This window comes from Glycine max, chromosome 19, assembly GCF_000004515.6.
Source record: "Glycine max cultivar Williams 82 chromosome 19, Glycine_max_v4.0, whole genome shotgun sequence".
NCBI classification, from domain to species: Eukaryota; Viridiplantae; Streptophyta; class Magnoliopsida; order Fabales; family Fabaceae; genus Glycine; species Glycine max.
Genome location: NC_038255.2, coordinates 4,147,844 through 4,165,229, shown reverse-complemented (window position 1 = coordinate 4,165,229; position 17,386 = coordinate 4,147,844). Strand labels below are relative to the sequence as shown.

Here is a 17,386-nt window from a genome sequence, read left to right as displayed (position 1 = left end):
ATTTCACTCATGCCATGTTGGGAACTTTGTTGGACAATAATAATTTCTACTCCAAAGAATGCAACCCCAACTCTGAGTTGGATTAGTTTAGTTACGGTTTAAGATTCCTTGTTGGTGCCTTCTTGGAGGATAATTTGTTCAATTTGAGGTGGGGTATGCAACAATGATGACATTGTAACATTATTGCCCAAAAGGGGAGTGTAGTTTTTGAAAGAAAACATTTTTAGAAAACAAATTAAAAAGGTGAGTGGATAAGCAAAGAAAGGGAGTGGATATAGCAAGTCTAAAAAACAAGGAAGAGGACATTATATTGGGCTTAGCCCACCGTGAAATAAAATGAGACCTGCAAAAATACTAAAACTCTCTTTCCCTCGCAAGCGCGCAAAAAGACCGCTCGACGGAGCTCCCTCACGACTACTTCGTGCTCCAACCAGCCACGGTTACACTGAAATTTAAGTTTTTCGCACTGCTCTCTCTCTCTCTCTCGCACGCGCAGTGGTACAGAGCGTCTCTCATCTCTGCGATTCAGGTTTCTGATTTTAATTTCGCTAACTTGTGTTACGGTTTGTATTTAATTAATCTGCGTTATTTTTTAAAATTCGTTGTTTGGTTTCATTGATTTTGTTTTTGATGTAGGGTTTCTTTTTATATTTCTTGTTTGATTCTGTTGCTTGATTTCGTTTTTGATTTCTTAGTCATCTGATGTGTGTCAGTCTCTCTTCTCGTTATGGAATCAGTTTTAATTCATTTTTGAAGTGAATATTTTGGTCAATGATGTGGAATCTGTTTCATTTTAAATCAGTGTTTGTGTGATACAAGAAATGGGGTTGAATATGAGTGTGTGTGTGTGTTTTGCTTGAGCAATGTGTGAAAGAAAAATAAGAAAGAGAGAATCAGTGTGAGCTGTGTAAATGAATGGATCACTGTAGTTCATGAATATTGGGTACCATATTCCTTTTTTTTTTTTTGGAGTAGATGAGAAAGCTCAAAAGATCTTCTTTTTTATGTGTTTGTTGAATTTTCCTTGTAACTTCACCTAAATCTTGTTACTTTCTGTAACTGAAGAATATGAAAGGGGGAAAAATAAATTTTTTGTACCAATCATATTTGGAGGGGCATGGGTTTTTAGAATGGAACCTTATAAAGTATCATAGTTTCTCTTATTCTGCTTGTTGAGTTGAAAATTGGATTTCTAAGTTTGCCTTAAAACTATAGATCTAAGTTTTCCTTGAATATAGGACAATTAATATGTCCAGGCATTGTTAATTTTGTAAATATAAATAAATTAAATAAAAATAGGACAATTTCTGAGGGCTAAACCCTTGGTAATACATTCGTTTTTTTTGTAATACTTTATTTAACATATAAAGGAAGTAAACTTAAATGATTTTAAATTTTATTAAAAAGTTAAATAAGAATAAGTTATAAAAAATAAAAGCCGTGGAGTGTGAATAGCCTCACAGTACCGGAATGAAATAACTTAAAATGATTTTTAAGAAAAAAAACACTTAAGTAAGGGTATAGTTAAAAAGTTAAATAAAAATAAGTTAAATAAGAGTATATAATAATACAGCATTAGAATGTAAACAGTCAAAGTCAAATTTTATTTTTCGAGATTTTTCAAAAAAATAAAAGCATTTTTTTATAAATATAATGAAACAAAAAAACAGAACTTTTTGTGTAAAAATAAGTAGAGAAAAAGTGAGGAAAGTCAGCAAACCTTATAAAGAACCAAATAATATTTATAATTGTATCTGTAGAGCATTTTTGTTTGATCAAGCACCCTGTTTTCCTCTCTATTCATGCTACAATTCACTGACTTCAAAGGTAATTGTGATTTTATAGATTGCAAATTTTCTTACCTAAAATTTTCTAAACAATGATTAATTCATATTTGCTATTGGTACCACGCTTATTGATGTAGGGTGAAGATAATCTACCATGGAACCAACTTCCGTTGCTCAAGCCATGGAATGGAGCATTCAACTAGAAATGGGTCTCCGATCTACCAAACCTGGTTAGTTAATTCTCTTATTTGTTCCTTATTTTTTTGTCAATATGTCATTGTCTTCCATTTTATTCCATTGAATTTTGGCAATCCTAACAAAGGTAGCTACCAAAATATTGCTGCTTCATTTCACTGTGTACCATTAATCCATACAAAAGCCTTATAGTTAAAATTGTTTTAGTTTTTGTGTTTTGTTTGTTTGTTTTTTTGGTTATTGAAATTTATCACTATCAGGTGTTCCTGTGAAAGCCATATCAGATATGGAGCCTCGCCTTCAGCAATGGAGTACAGAGCCTGAATTTGGCATTGCTCCCTATGCCATGTTTGGTCTTGTTCCAGGTGAAGATAAGTTATTTGCCAATACCATCCTCTTGCGCCTTGTTGATGCCTTTAGAGGAGGTGACATAGAGACAAAACTTTCAGTTGTTAGGGTTTTCTTGTCTGAACGGAAACACCGTGATAAAGAGAAGAAAAAACAGTGTAAAGGATTGCTGTCAGAGGCCAAAGTAGCTAATCACTTGGAGTTGTTGAAGAGAGTGAAATCTGTTTTTGATAGTGGGGAATTGAAGTCGAAGGCATTGGCTTTGGTTCTGTTTGGTTGTTGGGCTGATTTTGTGAAAGACAATGCTCAGATACGATACTTGATATTTTCTAGCCTTGTTTCTCCTCATGATTGTGAGGTAAAATAAGTGTCTTAGTGTTTCTTTTATTTTAGATGTCTAATTCCAATCATATTAAAGTCTCTCGGTTAAATGTTTACTTCGATTTTATACCTATGTACCTATTCATGTTTTCTTCTAATGATTAAAAAATTTGTTGTGCTGTTGTATTGCAAGTAAGAAATTGCAATCTTAATTTGATTTACATGACTATACATGGATGGATTGACACATGATAGTGATTGCTTGATTGGCTATCATTTTGCCCTTTGCATTTCATAAAATGTGGAGGATGATTGCCTTGGAATACTCTCCTAATTTTCTTTAATTCTAAGTTCTGACATGTTTAGCTAACCTTATTTGAAGACACTTTTATTATATTTGAATTGATTAATTTTCTATATCAATACATCTGAAATATTGGGTTGAGATTTTATAGGTGAGAGCATCTTTGTATGCCACTGGGTGCATTTGTGAGATATCAGATGATTTTGCATCTATTTCAGTGGAGATGCTATTCAATATAATGAATTCATCTTCAGTGCCTTTGCCTATAAAGTTGGATGCAGCTCAAGTTTTGGCAAAATGCAAATCTTCTTATTCAGTTGCTTATAAAGCATATAAGGTATTTGATCATTTTATATTCTCTGACTTTTATTACACTTTTTTTTCATTAGTATCCTCTTTTTCTGTAAATAGTTCTTAACATTGTGTTCCAACCAACCAGGTCTAATATATTATAAAACTAAGCTTACATCAAAATGCAAAGAAGATACCCCTTCCACTAATATCTAGTTCAATTTAATCAAAAGTTTAGGACTACTACTTCGGGGATTATGGAACAATATATTTTGGTGTGTTGCTGCCTTTTGGCCATAGAGCAATCAGGTTGGACAATTGACTTTTTGTTTGAAACAAAAACCTTGACTTTAAAATAAGATTAAAAAAAAACAGAACTAATTCTTATTGTGCTAGGCTGATGTTTTTTCCTTGCCCCATGGATCCCACACTATTTGTGCCTTAGGGTCAGTATCTAAATTTAATAGCATTGTGAAATACCATAGCAACAATTGTTAAGCTTAATCGACCTAAAGAAATTTGTTACTTTTTCTTGTCTATTTAGGACAATCACATATTTGGTTTTCTGATGTGGTGATTGATTTAATGCAGACAGGTATGGAGTTGGTACTAAATTCCTCGGATGAAGAATTTTTGGTTGCCATGTTATTCTCACTCTCAAAATTGGCTTGCATTTTAATTCCTTGTATCTCTTATCAAGTACGTACCTTTTTATCCTATTATATGATTTTCTGATGTGGTGAACATTTTCTCAATGTCGTTGTCAATATCCCTTTAAATGACAAAGTGTTTCTTTTAAAGTTGTCAATCATATGAAGTTTGTGAAACTCGTTGCTAGATTTTTTCCTTTGAAAAGGGTTGGTAAGCCAGTTAAAGCTCGTGATAAAATAAAGCACCACATAGCCAGCTTTAGCATGCACAGATGATAGTGCTAATTCAAATATTACTATGGTGCTTTCCTTGTGTAATTTATTTTTAATCATTTGGATTAAGGTGGACTTTCTTCTTTCATTTCTCAACCGAGACAGAACTTCACATGTACAAGACACGACGTTAAAATGCTTGCATTTTTTATTCCGAAGAGGATTGTATGAACACTCAGATAATTTAGGTCTAATTCGGGGGTTATTTTCCATAATGGAGGGACCTGAAATTTCATTGGCCATGCAATATAAAGCTCTAAGGGTCTTGCACAAGGTTTGATTTTAGTACCTGGCAAAATGAAATTCTCATTTTTATTTGTTATGATTTATGAACTTGTTTGACATGCATTAAATGATTGGCAGGTTCTTCTTTCAATTCCACCTTCTTCACTTCACAAGGAACTTCGTGAGTTTGTCAGGCTTCTAACTGTTGTTGAGAATGCAAGTCAATATCCAGCCTCAAGGAAGAGGTGTTTGTCAATTCGTATTCTGGCAGATTTGTGTTGTAGGACGAAGGATATAGCAGATATTGACGAAGTTTTTTGTTGTTCTTTGCCATCGCGTGTTATCTCCCTAATCAAAGATCATATCAAACTTTTGTTGAAGACATTGTTGGAAGGTTGTCAAAATGATTTGACAATTTTTCAAGAGCTCCAGGGTTTGCTAAAGATTCTTCTAAATATTGTTGAAAGACACCCTAATCTTGGTTCTTTGGTACTTGATAGCTTAAAACAAGTGATTGAATATCTTGTGACTGTTGCATCTACTAATTGTGCAGTACCATCAACTCTTTTGACCATAAATTTTACAGAAGAGAAAAAATCCTTTATTTTAAAACTTTTCTGCAAGATATACAGATTTCTGGTGGCCTTCCTTGAAAATTTTTATATAGTTGGTGCTATCAATACCAAAGTGTTCAGTGAAGTGAATATTTTGGTTGGACTTGTGTGCCAGTGTAGTTTAATTGATTGCTATACATACACACTGTACCATCTACTGTTGCACAGTCAACCTATTTGTGATGGCTTGGTCCATGAGATTGATGAAACACACCTAGCTAGTTGTTGCACAATGTTTGTAAACAAAGTCTTGACAGGAACAAATGATTGGACTGCTTATAAGGTTGGTGCTCATGCAGCGTGTCAGGGTGAATGGTTGCTAGCTACTAATATATTCAGGACGTTAATAGAGAAAGTGAAGTCTGATTCTTGCTGTAGCTGGTTAAAAGCATTATTCCATTATGCTCATTCTGAAGGAAAAATCCAACTTCTTAGTCAACCAAAACAGGGAACCACCTCAATGGAGTTGATGGAGACTATCAAATTTCCTATAACATCATGTGATTACAAGGGTGATACATGTCCAAGACTTGCTAGGAGTATCAATGATTGTAATTACTATGATCAGCTTACTCAGTCTCATATGGCAGTTTTCTCTTCCTTGAAAATTTTAGAAGCGTCCGTGACAAGTTCTCAAGCATTTTGTTTTCAGAGGTGGTTTTTATCATTAAGAGCTAGAGTGTTGGAAAATTTAGTGGGTGTGCTTGGAGCTTTGAGGGAAGTTTCATTGAATGTAGCTCAGAATTTCAATCAGGTAGAGATTGAGAGTAGTGATAAGCTTCAATGCCTGAAATCTTATCAAGATATTACTCAAGCTTCTTTACAATTGTTCAGACTAGTAGAAGAATTTGATCTACTTAGAGCATCTTTCATTGGGATGGACAGTGAAACTTCTGCAGTCCTTGCAGCTCATGGTCTGAGTTGTTCAATATTAGCATTTGCAACTGCTTTTGGAGTGTCTAACATAGACCAACATTCTCAGAGAATTTTAATTGGTGGCAAAACCTCTAATTTACAGGCTTTGACAATACAAAGTTTAAGGAGGCTATTTTGGAGTGTGGATCATGAAACCCGAGCAAGTTTCTCTTTGCTGTTGAATTATTTTCACCCAAATGAGAACTGTTTATCCCCGCTGCCTAGTTACCAAAATTGGAACATTGGTTATAAAGACAGAGAGGTGCTAAATGTTTGTAGTTATGCCATCTCTGGTGCTGTCCGCTTGTTTGAGAAAATTGCACCTCAGTTTACTGAGAACGCTTTATCACTAACTTTCAATACTTTGATGAAATGGATGCACATTCATTTTCGGCTTCCCAGGTACTTCTTCAAAGTAAGGTATGTGTATTAATAATACACTGGTATCAGTATAAACATTTTAATGAAAGTTTAAATTCTAAAGAACATCAAGACTACGTCTACATGTATTTTTTGTTATAATGATCCTGGCTTGGACTATTATGTTCTCCTTTAATACCTTCCATGTCTTCTTTTTTCATGCCAAAATGAATTTTATAGCTATAAACTATTGTTGATAGGAATTGATGAGTTTACTTTTGTGTACATTGTATTGGAGTCTCAAGAAATAGTTTCCCAATCATGATCTTTAGTTTGCTAGTATTTATGGTGAATTGGTTTGCTTTAGTTTGTTAAATAGATGTTCTCTTTGTTGTTCACCTTTGTGCATTTAGTGCACTCTTATTTTATAATGTAGCCTTATCTGCAAAATCTAGCGTGGACCATTTTAGTTCTTATTTTAATCAAAGCCATGATTAAGAGTTGGCAATTTGGTGTTTGTTTATTATGTTTCCTATATATAGTTGACAAACTGCTAGAGTTGTATTTGCAAATTATTGGTGCAGGCCATTCATTGGGTCGAAGCTTTTTGTCCACAATAAGGACTCTAGTAATGGGGTTGATATATCTGTTTCGCAAGGCTCCCACCTAACACTGAATATTTGTCTTCAATTGAAGAATGTGCCACCAAAACTCCTGGTTAAGTCAACTAAGTTGTACTGCATCCTTCATGTCCCATGTGGACAAAGACAAGCCCCAGGGAACTCACACTCTGGATATGAAGCTTGGAAAGATGATGAAATTGTTGAAATGAACCAGAAGTTGTTTTGCCTTGTCTTGGATAGTGCGGCAGGCAAGAGAAGAATTGGCATGCGTAGTAGGGGCCATGGTAATAGTAGGGCCGTGGAGACATTTATGGATTTTAGACCTAATGAGAAAGGGCAGGGGTTTTCACATTGCTCACTTGATGTGTCTAACTTTCCCGTAGGTTCTTATAGAATCAAATGGCATAGCTGTTTGGTCGATAGTCAAGATTCCTATTGGAGCCTCCTTCCTTTCAACTCAGGTCCTGTATTTTTTGTTATAAAACCCAGGGTTGGCTAATCTGGTAAGAATTTCATAAAGTTTATCCATTAAAATAAATATTATGCACATCAAGTATGCTCACTTGCTGGCCAACTGATCCTCAAGGTTAGTCCATTGTTTTTTTCTTCAATTTTTCTGCTTCAATTTATGGATACAATTTGATCATGTTGCTGATGATATATTACATATCTTTTTAGCTGCTGTAGTGACATAGATGCTACCCAATTTATGGATACTGTGAACTTGGGCTCTTCCCACTTTGAGACTGATTTTTAAGCTATTGCTCACTATAAAAAAAAAATTCTCTATGATTGGGTACTATTTTTAGAACTAAAATGTTCACCATCTATTTTGCAGCAACATATGAAGGTGTGTTCTTGATTTATGGAAAACAGAAGAAATCTTTTCAGTTATTATATAATTTGGTTTGGCACTTGTGGCTGCTTAGATGGCTTTCACTGATTCTGCTCATTGGATGTATCAAGGATGACTCTCATTTGGGGAGAAAGAACTAGATTTTATACATATATGGGCCTTTGAAGGTGATAAATCATTCATGGAAAGCCGCCTGGAATTGACAACACAGTAAGTGCACATCACCACGGCCATTTTGCTACAAAATTCCATTAACTTTTATATATATATATATATATATATATGCCTTTCTGCATTTTCTTTTGTTTAAGTTAAATTGAGTACTTTTACTTGCTAGTTTCTTTCATTGAGAAGTGTAGAAAGGAAACTGCAAGTCATGCTAAAACAAGTTTGTGTAAGTTGTTTTTATGCATAAAGGAGCTGAACTCTAAGATTAGAGCAGAATATGACTGATAATGATTCTTCTATATAAAAAAAGTTTCCCTTAGTTGTTAAAATTTTGCAATCACGTTTGTTCTTTCTAGTAAAGATTGCTTGAACTTACTAGCTATAATTTAGGCTATTATATGTAATTCTTTCCTTGAGTTCGTCCTCTGAGTGCTGGCCCACTTCATCGTGTTATATTCCTTATCAATATGAAATTATGAATATCCACTTCTCAATATCAAGTACTTCCTTCCACTTATGGTTATTTTCATATTGGCATTAGATGTTCCTCTAATCAACTGAATTACTAGTTCTTGATTGGCAGCGGCTTGCAAATTTGAGATGCACTTCAGTTGCAGCTAGAAAGTTCGGAGACGTCTTCATGAAAAGCTAGAGGTATATTTGTTATATTTTATAACTTGGCTAGTATATCAGTATACCTCATGCTCTCCAAAGTCCAAACCTTGCAGGTTCATGCTTCGTACTTCATAGTTATATTCTCTAAACAATGTTCCCTGATTTCAAATTTTCTTTCTATTTACTTTACTGGTTCCAGATCCTACTAATTTGTCTTTCTGCATCACTAATTGATGTTTCAACTAGGATTAATACTTTTTCTTTCTTTTTGGTCGCAGAATCTGACTTGCATATAAGTAATGGATTCCTCGTATTTCTTAGGGATTGAGCTACAGAAAAGTTTCCTCATCTGAAGCAATTGCTTGGTCATGCATTGCAGCTGCTGGCATCCGTGGAGTTCAGTCATATAGTTGAGTCTCCTGTTATTCAAACTGAAATTTCAACTGTTCCTTTGGGATGGAATAATGGAGGAGTAAAAGATGGAGAACCTCTGAAAGTTTATATTACTGGTTTTGGGTGGCATCTATGTACACATGTCCAAGTGAATGGTAACTGGTGTTGTCATTATGCCATAAAACATCATTTATTGGTTTAGTTCTTTTTTTTTTTTTGAAGAAAGAAGAAATGGTTTGGTTTTCTTAAAATGCACAGTCGTGAGTATTTTACATTCCCAAGAATGTAAAACATCATTTATTGTTGAAGGGTTGATGGGAGTGCTATGAGCTCACCAAATATGAAAAAAATATAAAATATTAATGTTTTTTTTAACATTCTTTATAGTTTAATTATGTTTCGTATTTGTTTTAGAATCTAAGTTATTGAGCAAGCAGGGGAGCAGAGACGTGGTCCAATAAAGAAATTATGTTAAAAACATGATTTTGTTTTTAGACCTAATGAGCAAGGACGGTTTTTCACATTGGTCACTTGATATGTCTGACTTTCCTGTCGGTTTTTATAGAATCAAATGAATGGTCATAGTTGTTTGGTTTATAATCAGGATTCTCATATGAGCCTCCTTCCATAGAACCCAAGACCTGTATTTGTTTGTTATAAAACCTATGGTTGACTAATATGCTATGAATTTCATAAAAGCATAGCCAACAAATTATACAAAACATAATAAAAATTTAGTTAGATTGAATTGTTAGATGATTATGTCATTCATATTTACTTCTTATTACTAAAAATGTTCTTCCAAATTTAATCATGCATGAACCAAGGGTAATACATGTGCAATGTTTGGCGGTGAAATCCATGTAATTCCTTGTCACATGCATTATTACTAACCCTAACCTTAACTAAACCTCACAAGATTCTAGACATGTTTAATGGACCTATTCAAAAGGCTACCTAAGAGTTGGTGTCAAATATAAGCAAATGGGAGCTTTTGTGTCCTTTATCTTCCTTTAAGATGACGCAGCCAACTGAAGTACTCAAATCAATAGCTTTATTGCACCATCATAAAATCTTAGCTTCTTGTGTTAGCTAGCTTTCTTTTCCAAATTGAGTGCTTTATTTATTCTGTCACCGCCTTCATAATTTGGCATTGAAATGTTTTTCAATTCAATTACCTAATAGTTTGCAATTTGCATCTTGAAAGTTGAAATAATGAAAGACCTCATAATTATGTTACTAAACAATAGCTAATGTCAAAGCACGTGTCATATTGGGACGGAGACTTAATTGGGTTATGTCCATATTGGAAATTTCATACACAAAACAGAAAGCACCATACCAAGAACCTCTAGCAACATTGAAAAAAAGAATTTGTTTCATTATTATATTCTCTTAAGATTGATATTTGAAAAATTAAAAGAAGATATTTTACGAAATGTTTTTGTAAAATTTGAACCATGAGAGAAAAAAAGTGATAGAGAAAAAAGGATTGAAATAGGTTGGGTTTTGGGGTGCCTATGATTCTAACAATGTTCAAATTGGAACTCAGACTTAGACACACACGAGGAGTGACGCATAACTTGCAAGACATGACCGTTGTGTTTGTATTTGTCTTGTGTCTGTCTTCTAGCTAGTCGCCTCGTGTAACTAGTTACAACATACATATATTGACTAATTAAGTTACCAGAGATTGTGGTAATTAAAAGTTGACACGAACAGTTTGATACATTCACTCCCCCCAAAACTTCGTGCTATTTGTTGAAACGAACAGCATTTATCCGGGTTTTTTTAGATCAATTGTTTTGTTATGAATTATTTCGAAATTAATTATATTACAATATAATGCAAAATATCAATTATTTTAAAAATTAATTCTATTACAATGTAATCCAATTGGAGCCTTAACATAGATCCATCTAGGCCTGATATATCTTCATCTCCAAGACATATCATGATATATAGGACTAACTTCTCCATTAAAACAAATTTTCTGATTTCCCTTTTGAATAAGCAGCCATCATAGAATTATAGTTCATTAGAAGTGCTACTTTGCTTCCTATTCCAAAAACCTTTTTTACATTTTACTATAAAATGAGGATCTCGTCGGTGAACTATTTGTCAATGCCTCTACCAACCAACGCTCTTAATATAAAGTTGAGACATATGTCATGATGTTGGAGAGTTCATGATACCTAACTTGCCTAATCTTATTGTAAAAAAATATTAAAATTGTGTCTCCATATGTCAAACTTGTGAAGCTCCGTAAATTTGTTAACTGCTTCCTTTTCTGTCACATACGGGGAAAATTAAAAATTTTACAGGAAAAAAGTTTAAGGAGAAACCTTCAAACTAACACTAGCATCATTGTCCAAATGAAGTGTGCATTATATGACTATGATCCACTATGAAAAATGTCACCCAATATTTCCATATAAAGACTTGCTTAACCCCTCCACTTTTTCCCTTCCACACTCCCTTATTTATATGCGATTTCAACCAAAGCCCTTTTTCATAACTGCTTCTCCCTAGCCCCAATTGCTTCAAAAAAATCTCACCAAGGGAAATTAGCCACAATGGCAACAATATCTCCAATGTGGTTCATACTTCTTGGAATAACTTGTTTCTGTGTGACTGATTCTTATGGGGCGAACATGCCTCTAAGGACTCTTTATGGTGGCACTCATCAAGAAGCATTGCTTGGACTTGAGGCATTCAAGGCCTCTATAACTAGGCGTGACTCCATTGCTTCAACACCACCTTCATTCTCACCCTCTCCTAGTCCTTCTCCTCTTCCATCACAGGTAAATAGTCATGAATAGATACCCTTTAATTTCCTTTTTGAATTACCATTGATAACGCAAACCACTAATGGCCTTAGTCATTCATAATGTTTGATACTTTTTTTTTTTTGGCTAATGAAGGATCTCAAGAAATCACATGTGTACCTTGTGACATCTTATGGTGCAGATCCAACAGGCAATTCAGACAGCACTGAAGCTCTTCTTGCAGCCATAGCAGATGCAGCCAAAGGTCCAAGTGTAGGGTTCTTAATGAAGGACATCAAAGACCTTGGAGGTGCTCAGATTAATCTTGAGGGTGGAAAGTACATAATTAGCAAACCACTGCAGTTGCCACTGGCCGGGGTTGGAAACCTCATGGTATGAAAAGCATACTTTTTTTCATGGAATGTATAAAAGTAAATAATCAGAGTTAGTATGTCTAATCGCATACTATCATGTATGATATATTAACTTTTACAATCATTACCTTAAAATTACTAATGATAGTTTTTTATTAATTGACACTGTAAAATTTCTTAAAATGACAATGCATAAATATTAAGCTAAAAAAATAATATCTTCGGTAAATTACTAACACATTAATCTAGAACGTGAAAATTAAAATATCCACGTTTATAAAGTTTGGTTTTGGTCAAACTTGAAATAGAAAAAATGTTTTAGGAATGACTATACCCATTTAAATTTAATATTTAAAAGGAAGAAAGTCTTTTCCAATCTTTTCTCCTTTTATGTCAATGTTTTTTTTTTCTTTTCTCAACAAAAGACTTTTCAAATAACACAAATTCTTAGTGCACAAAGTTGCATTTGCAGCAAATCAAGGCAAAAAAGGAGCATTGGTCAAACCCAAAAGACCTCAAATTTGACGGCTGAGTTTGATTTTTTTTTTTTTCTAATTGAATGTTGACAGATACATGGGGGAACTATAAGAGCCTCATATAATTTTCCACCAGATGGGCATCTCATAGACTTGTCCACCTCAGGAGAAAGCAACTCCTACAATTATGAGTACATAACTCTCAAGGACCTCTTGCTAGACTCAAACTTCAGGGGAGGGGGCATTTCAGTCAAAAAAACACTTAGAATCAACATAGAAAATTGTTACATCACACATTTCAACACCACTGGAATTTTAGTCCAAGGTGGCCATGAAACCTACATAAGAAACACCTTCCTTGGCCAGCACATCACTGCTGGAGGGGACAAACATGAAAGGGACTTCTCAGGCACTGGAATAAGCCTTCTGGGAAATGACAATGCAGTAACAGATGTTGTGATTTTCTCTGCTGAAATAGGAATAATTGTCACTGGCCAAGCCAACACTCTTTCTGGAGTACATTGCTACAATAAGGCCACCGGCTTCGGTGGCAAAGGGATTTATTTGAAGCTTCCTGGTTTGACACAAACTAGGATTGTGAATTGTTACATGGATTACACCAATATTGTCGCCGAAGATCCAGTTCAGCTCCACATCTCTAGCAGTTTCTTCCTTGGTGATGCTGGTATTGTGTTAAAATCAGTCAATGGGATTGTAAGTGGTCTCAATATTGTTGATAACATGTTCTCCGGCTTGAATAAAGGGGTTGATATAGTCAAGTTGGACCAATCAAATAGTCCTTTTAATCAAATTGATCAAGTTTTTGTGGCTAGAAATGTTGTGAGGGGTATGAACTTAAAGGCCACAACTGCAAAAATGTCTTTGCTTGGTAATGGAACCACATGGACTTCTGATTTTACCAAAGTTTTGCTTTTCCCTAACCTTATCAAACATGTTGTGTACTCCTTAAGTGCCAATGGCAACACCTTCCCAAATCATGCTCTCAGAAACGTTTCTCAGAATCGTGTTGTGATCGAAACGGATGAGGCTGTGAATGCAAATGTTTTTGTCACAGTGGATCAAGGTAATGCAAGTTGAAGAAAGTTAGAACTTAGAAGGTGGTGGCCAAAAAGTTGTTGGATCAAGAAATTCTGATTGAAGAGGGAATTGTGCATAGCCTGGTTGCGAATTCTCTCTTTATTTTATTTTTTGGATAGCATTAAATTTATGAATGTAAGCATAGTACAAAGATTTCAGATTGTATGTTTCAAGTTATTAAATACATTATACATTAAACTGTAAATAAAGGGAATAATATTTTATAGGAAACAATTCTCATTAGTTTGGGTAAAACACTTGGACCTAGTTTGAATAATTTGAAAATACTTGGAAAATAGCTTTCATAGTTGTGTATAACACACAAACCAACATCAATGTACGATATCTGCAGATAAACCTGTATGTTTTTGTGGAAGATTTAGATTGCATTGTTGTGCAATATTTCAAATGGAAAAGATAATTTCTAGGAAGAGCAGCATTAATTCACAATTTTTTTGCAATATTAACAATTGGCATATGCGATGGCAACCACAATTCAAAATACTTCTATGTGATATATTTTTAAGCTAATTATACCGCGCTCTCTTCTAACAAGTTGATATAAGTGATAGTCTCTTAACTAAATGGTACAAATGATCTTGTTGGAAGGAGAATATCCGCCTTATATGCGTTCACTGTTTCTAACAAAGATTAGTTATTATCTTTGACAGTTACAATGTTCAACAAAAAAAATATTGCCTCTCTTTATTCAAATCAGGGTTGTGCTGAATCTGCTTTTGCCTTTAATTCCTTGCATTCTTTTCCCGAAACACCACCAGAAGTAACTGAGTAGAAATAATAATCTCTCTAAAGAAAAAAGTGACGATTGAGCTAATGTTTGGCTAACACTAGTCAGGCTAAACGTAAGTTTACCAACAGATTAGAATTCTTGTTTTTGTATTTCTAGACAACAATTTAAACTGAAAATCAACGGGTTAATTGATCGTGTTGAACTCGAACGAATTATCAATTAAAAATATTCTAGTCAAATATTTTTTAATCAAATAATTACATTAATAAATAATTATTACAATTACTGTACTTGTTTATTTCTTTTACAACAGAATGTTTCTCCATTGTTATTTGTTTTTTCACCGCCACAGAAAAGGAAAACACAATTGTTGTGTTTTCATTCAAAGGACAATTTCGGGATATAACAAATTAGCAACTCCCAAACACACACATATAAGGTGATATGTGACATCCTCTCTCCGATATAAATCAATAAAACATATAAAAATATAAATAAATAAATTCACATGGATAAAAAATTCACATTCACTTCACTATTATCAAATAAATTAAAAACATATCTGACTTGCAACAAGGCCGTCAAAGTGTACAAAAGAAATTTTATAAATTCAGTGAAGTAAAATAAAATAAAACAACATCATGCAGTTAAAATAAAAACTCATCCCAATGTCACATCCTATCAAAACATTGTGTCTCAGTATTCTCTAGCACAAGATCCTTTAAAGTCATCCACCTAGTCACAAGGTTCGAGATCATCACAGGATCTAAACACAAATAGCACACAAGGAATGAGTTATCAGATCCTAAAAAAACAAAAAAAAAACAAATAAACAAAGACGTAATCAAAATAAATTATAAAAGTATTTATAACATAGTTCAACTTAATACAATCCACGTCATTTCACCACTTTATCATTTAAAATTCATTTTTCAAACACTAATCACATTACACATGAATCACACACTCGGATCAAGACGTAATAATATTCATCAATTTCATAATAAACAATTAACAGACGTTATGCAACAATTATACTAAGACTCAAGCCTATATGCAATGTGATACCATGTCACTGAAAAATCACATTAGGTAGCATGTTCAACTTTGCACTTATACTCAATCTCTATAACAATGTTATAATCTCAATGCAACATGTTATCTCACAATTCATCACATATTCAATTTATCACTTACACACAATTTTAAACACAATTTCATGATCTCAATGTTACAATTTATCATGCTCATCTAGTAAATCTTGTCCAAAATACAAACAATTTATACAAAAATGTTTCTCACAACATGGGAAGTAAAATGCCTCAAACAATTTCACATAATCATATCAAAATCAAGGAATTAAAATCATAGGTCAAAAACATGAAAACACCAAGAGCACTCAATTTATCAATTAATTCGCATTAGGACATCAATTGGTCCGTCAAACATAACAATATCGTGATTATAAACATAAAGGAATAATTATAATTCAACAAACATCCCAACATAAATCCCAATTTGATCCCCTAAGGATCCCTACACATGTTCATTCTAATCCCAATTGTGATAAATTCATCTCTTACCTCTAAGCGGGCTCACAGGTGTAGTCCGATAGTAATAGCGGTATCGCTAGTGGTTTCTTGAGACTCCTCAAGTTTTTCCTTTGATTGTTCTGCTAAGATTTCCAAGCGTCACAGAGAAGGAAAAAAGATTATAGCTTCCATTTTACTGTCAATGTGCAAGATTAATTTCTCCCTGCAAGAACATTATATTGCAAATTCCAACGGTGAGACTGTGTGAAAATGAGTTCCAAAGGTGGTGTCCAACTTTCACAATGATCCAATGATTAAGGAGTCTAGGATCGTAGGTTTACTGAGACATGTTTGGATGTATGCGAGAAAAGAGAAAGTTCAGTGAGATGGACATTTCTTTCATCATAGATATTATTTTGAAAATTTCAACGGTGGGTATGTGCAGATATAAGTTACAAACATCATGTTCAAATTTTATGACGATCCAACGGTTAACGAGTCTGAGATCATCATTTTAAGAAGATAAATTTGAATGTATACAGAATAAAGAGAAGATTTTTTGGGGAAGTTATTTTATAAAAATTCTATTTTATTTCTTATTAAAAAAATAAATAAAATATCTTCTTTTTATTTTCCTTCAAACCATTATTTTAATTAATAAAGTTATTTATTTATTTATTTAATTATAAAAACTTTATCATTTTTCTAAAACTATTTATTTTTAAATAAAATTTCTTTTTAATTTATTTAAAAAAAATGGAGTGTTACATGATACGCACTTAACATATCATTTACCAATTTACATGTGCCATAAGCAAATTTCAAATTCATCCATTTTGTTGATAATGTTCAATGATGTCGGCTGAACCAAACTTGTTTGCCAGAAAAATAGTAACAAAATAAAGCACAATTAGAGCCCCCAAACGTACATGTTGGGAGGATGTATTATATATTACTAACATTGTCAACATAAAACCTTTGGGTCTCTATTGTTAACACAACTTTCATTTAATGCTAGGGACCCGTGACCAACTTAATTACGTAATTACTTGTGCTTCTATACTTAATTAATTAAATCAACAAGTAATGTTTTGATACGTTGACTAACAAGGATATTCTCACGTATAAATACTACTTCTTTCGTTCCAAAATACAGTGCCACATCCAGAGAAAAAAAATTATCCTAGAATAAGTATAATCTTAATTTTTCAATATAGTATTAATTTTATCTTCCACTAATATATCTCTAATAAATTTCAATTTAGTATTTTAATATAATATTAATAGTAGAGTTAATTTTATAAAATTATCACTTTTGATCTATTTATAATTTTTCTTATCTATATTAAATAACCTAAAATAACACTTATTTTAAAATGAATTTTGTAGTTTTAATTGTTGAGTGATCATTTTACATTATATTTATAAAATTAAAAAAAATCAACTTTA

The 17,386-nt window shown here is 33.2% G+C and overlaps 2 protein-coding genes across 15 annotated transcripts; both read left to right on the top strand.

Annotated features, from left to right (window-relative positions):
* The first annotated feature begins 343 nt into the window (after positions 1-343).
* Positions 344-9,189, top strand: LOC102663354 (uncharacterized). 14 transcript variants are annotated; one of them, XM_014771976.3, is made up of 12 exons: positions 345-529; positions 1,925-2,017; positions 2,243-2,688; positions 3,107-3,292; positions 3,838-3,945; positions 4,240-4,443; positions 4,533-6,343; positions 6,868-7,492; positions 7,745-7,756; positions 7,873-7,972; positions 8,514-8,584; positions 8,824-9,189. In XM_014771976.3, the coding sequence occupies exons 2-8, from the start codon at positions 1,942-1,944 to the stop codon at positions 7,403-7,405; spliced, it is 3,369 nt and encodes a 1,122-aa protein (XP_014627462.1). In that variant the 5' UTR covers positions 345-529; positions 1,925-1,941; the 3' UTR covers positions 7,406-7,492; positions 7,745-7,756; positions 7,873-7,972; positions 8,514-8,584; positions 8,824-9,189. The 14 variants fall into 14 exon arrangements, with proteins under 14 accessions (XP_014627466.1, XP_014627464.1, XP_014627462.1 ...); XM_041012940.1 differs by having other exon boundaries at positions 8,500-8,584; XM_014771980.3 differs by having other exon boundaries at positions 344-529; positions 6,868-7,190; positions 7,290-7,972.
* A 1,871-nt stretch (positions 9,190-11,060) lies between these two features.
* Positions 11,061-13,885, top strand: LOC100775817 (polygalacturonase QRT3). The gene is made up of 3 exons (XM_003554886.5): positions 11,061-11,742; positions 11,863-12,099; positions 12,650-13,885. Exons 1-3 carry the CDS (start codon positions 11,515-11,517, stop codon positions 13,652-13,654), a joined length of 1,470 nt encoding a protein of 489 aa, XP_003554934.2. The 5' UTR covers positions 11,061-11,514; the 3' UTR covers positions 13,655-13,885.
* The last annotated feature ends 3,501 nt before the right edge of the window (positions 13,886-17,386 follow it).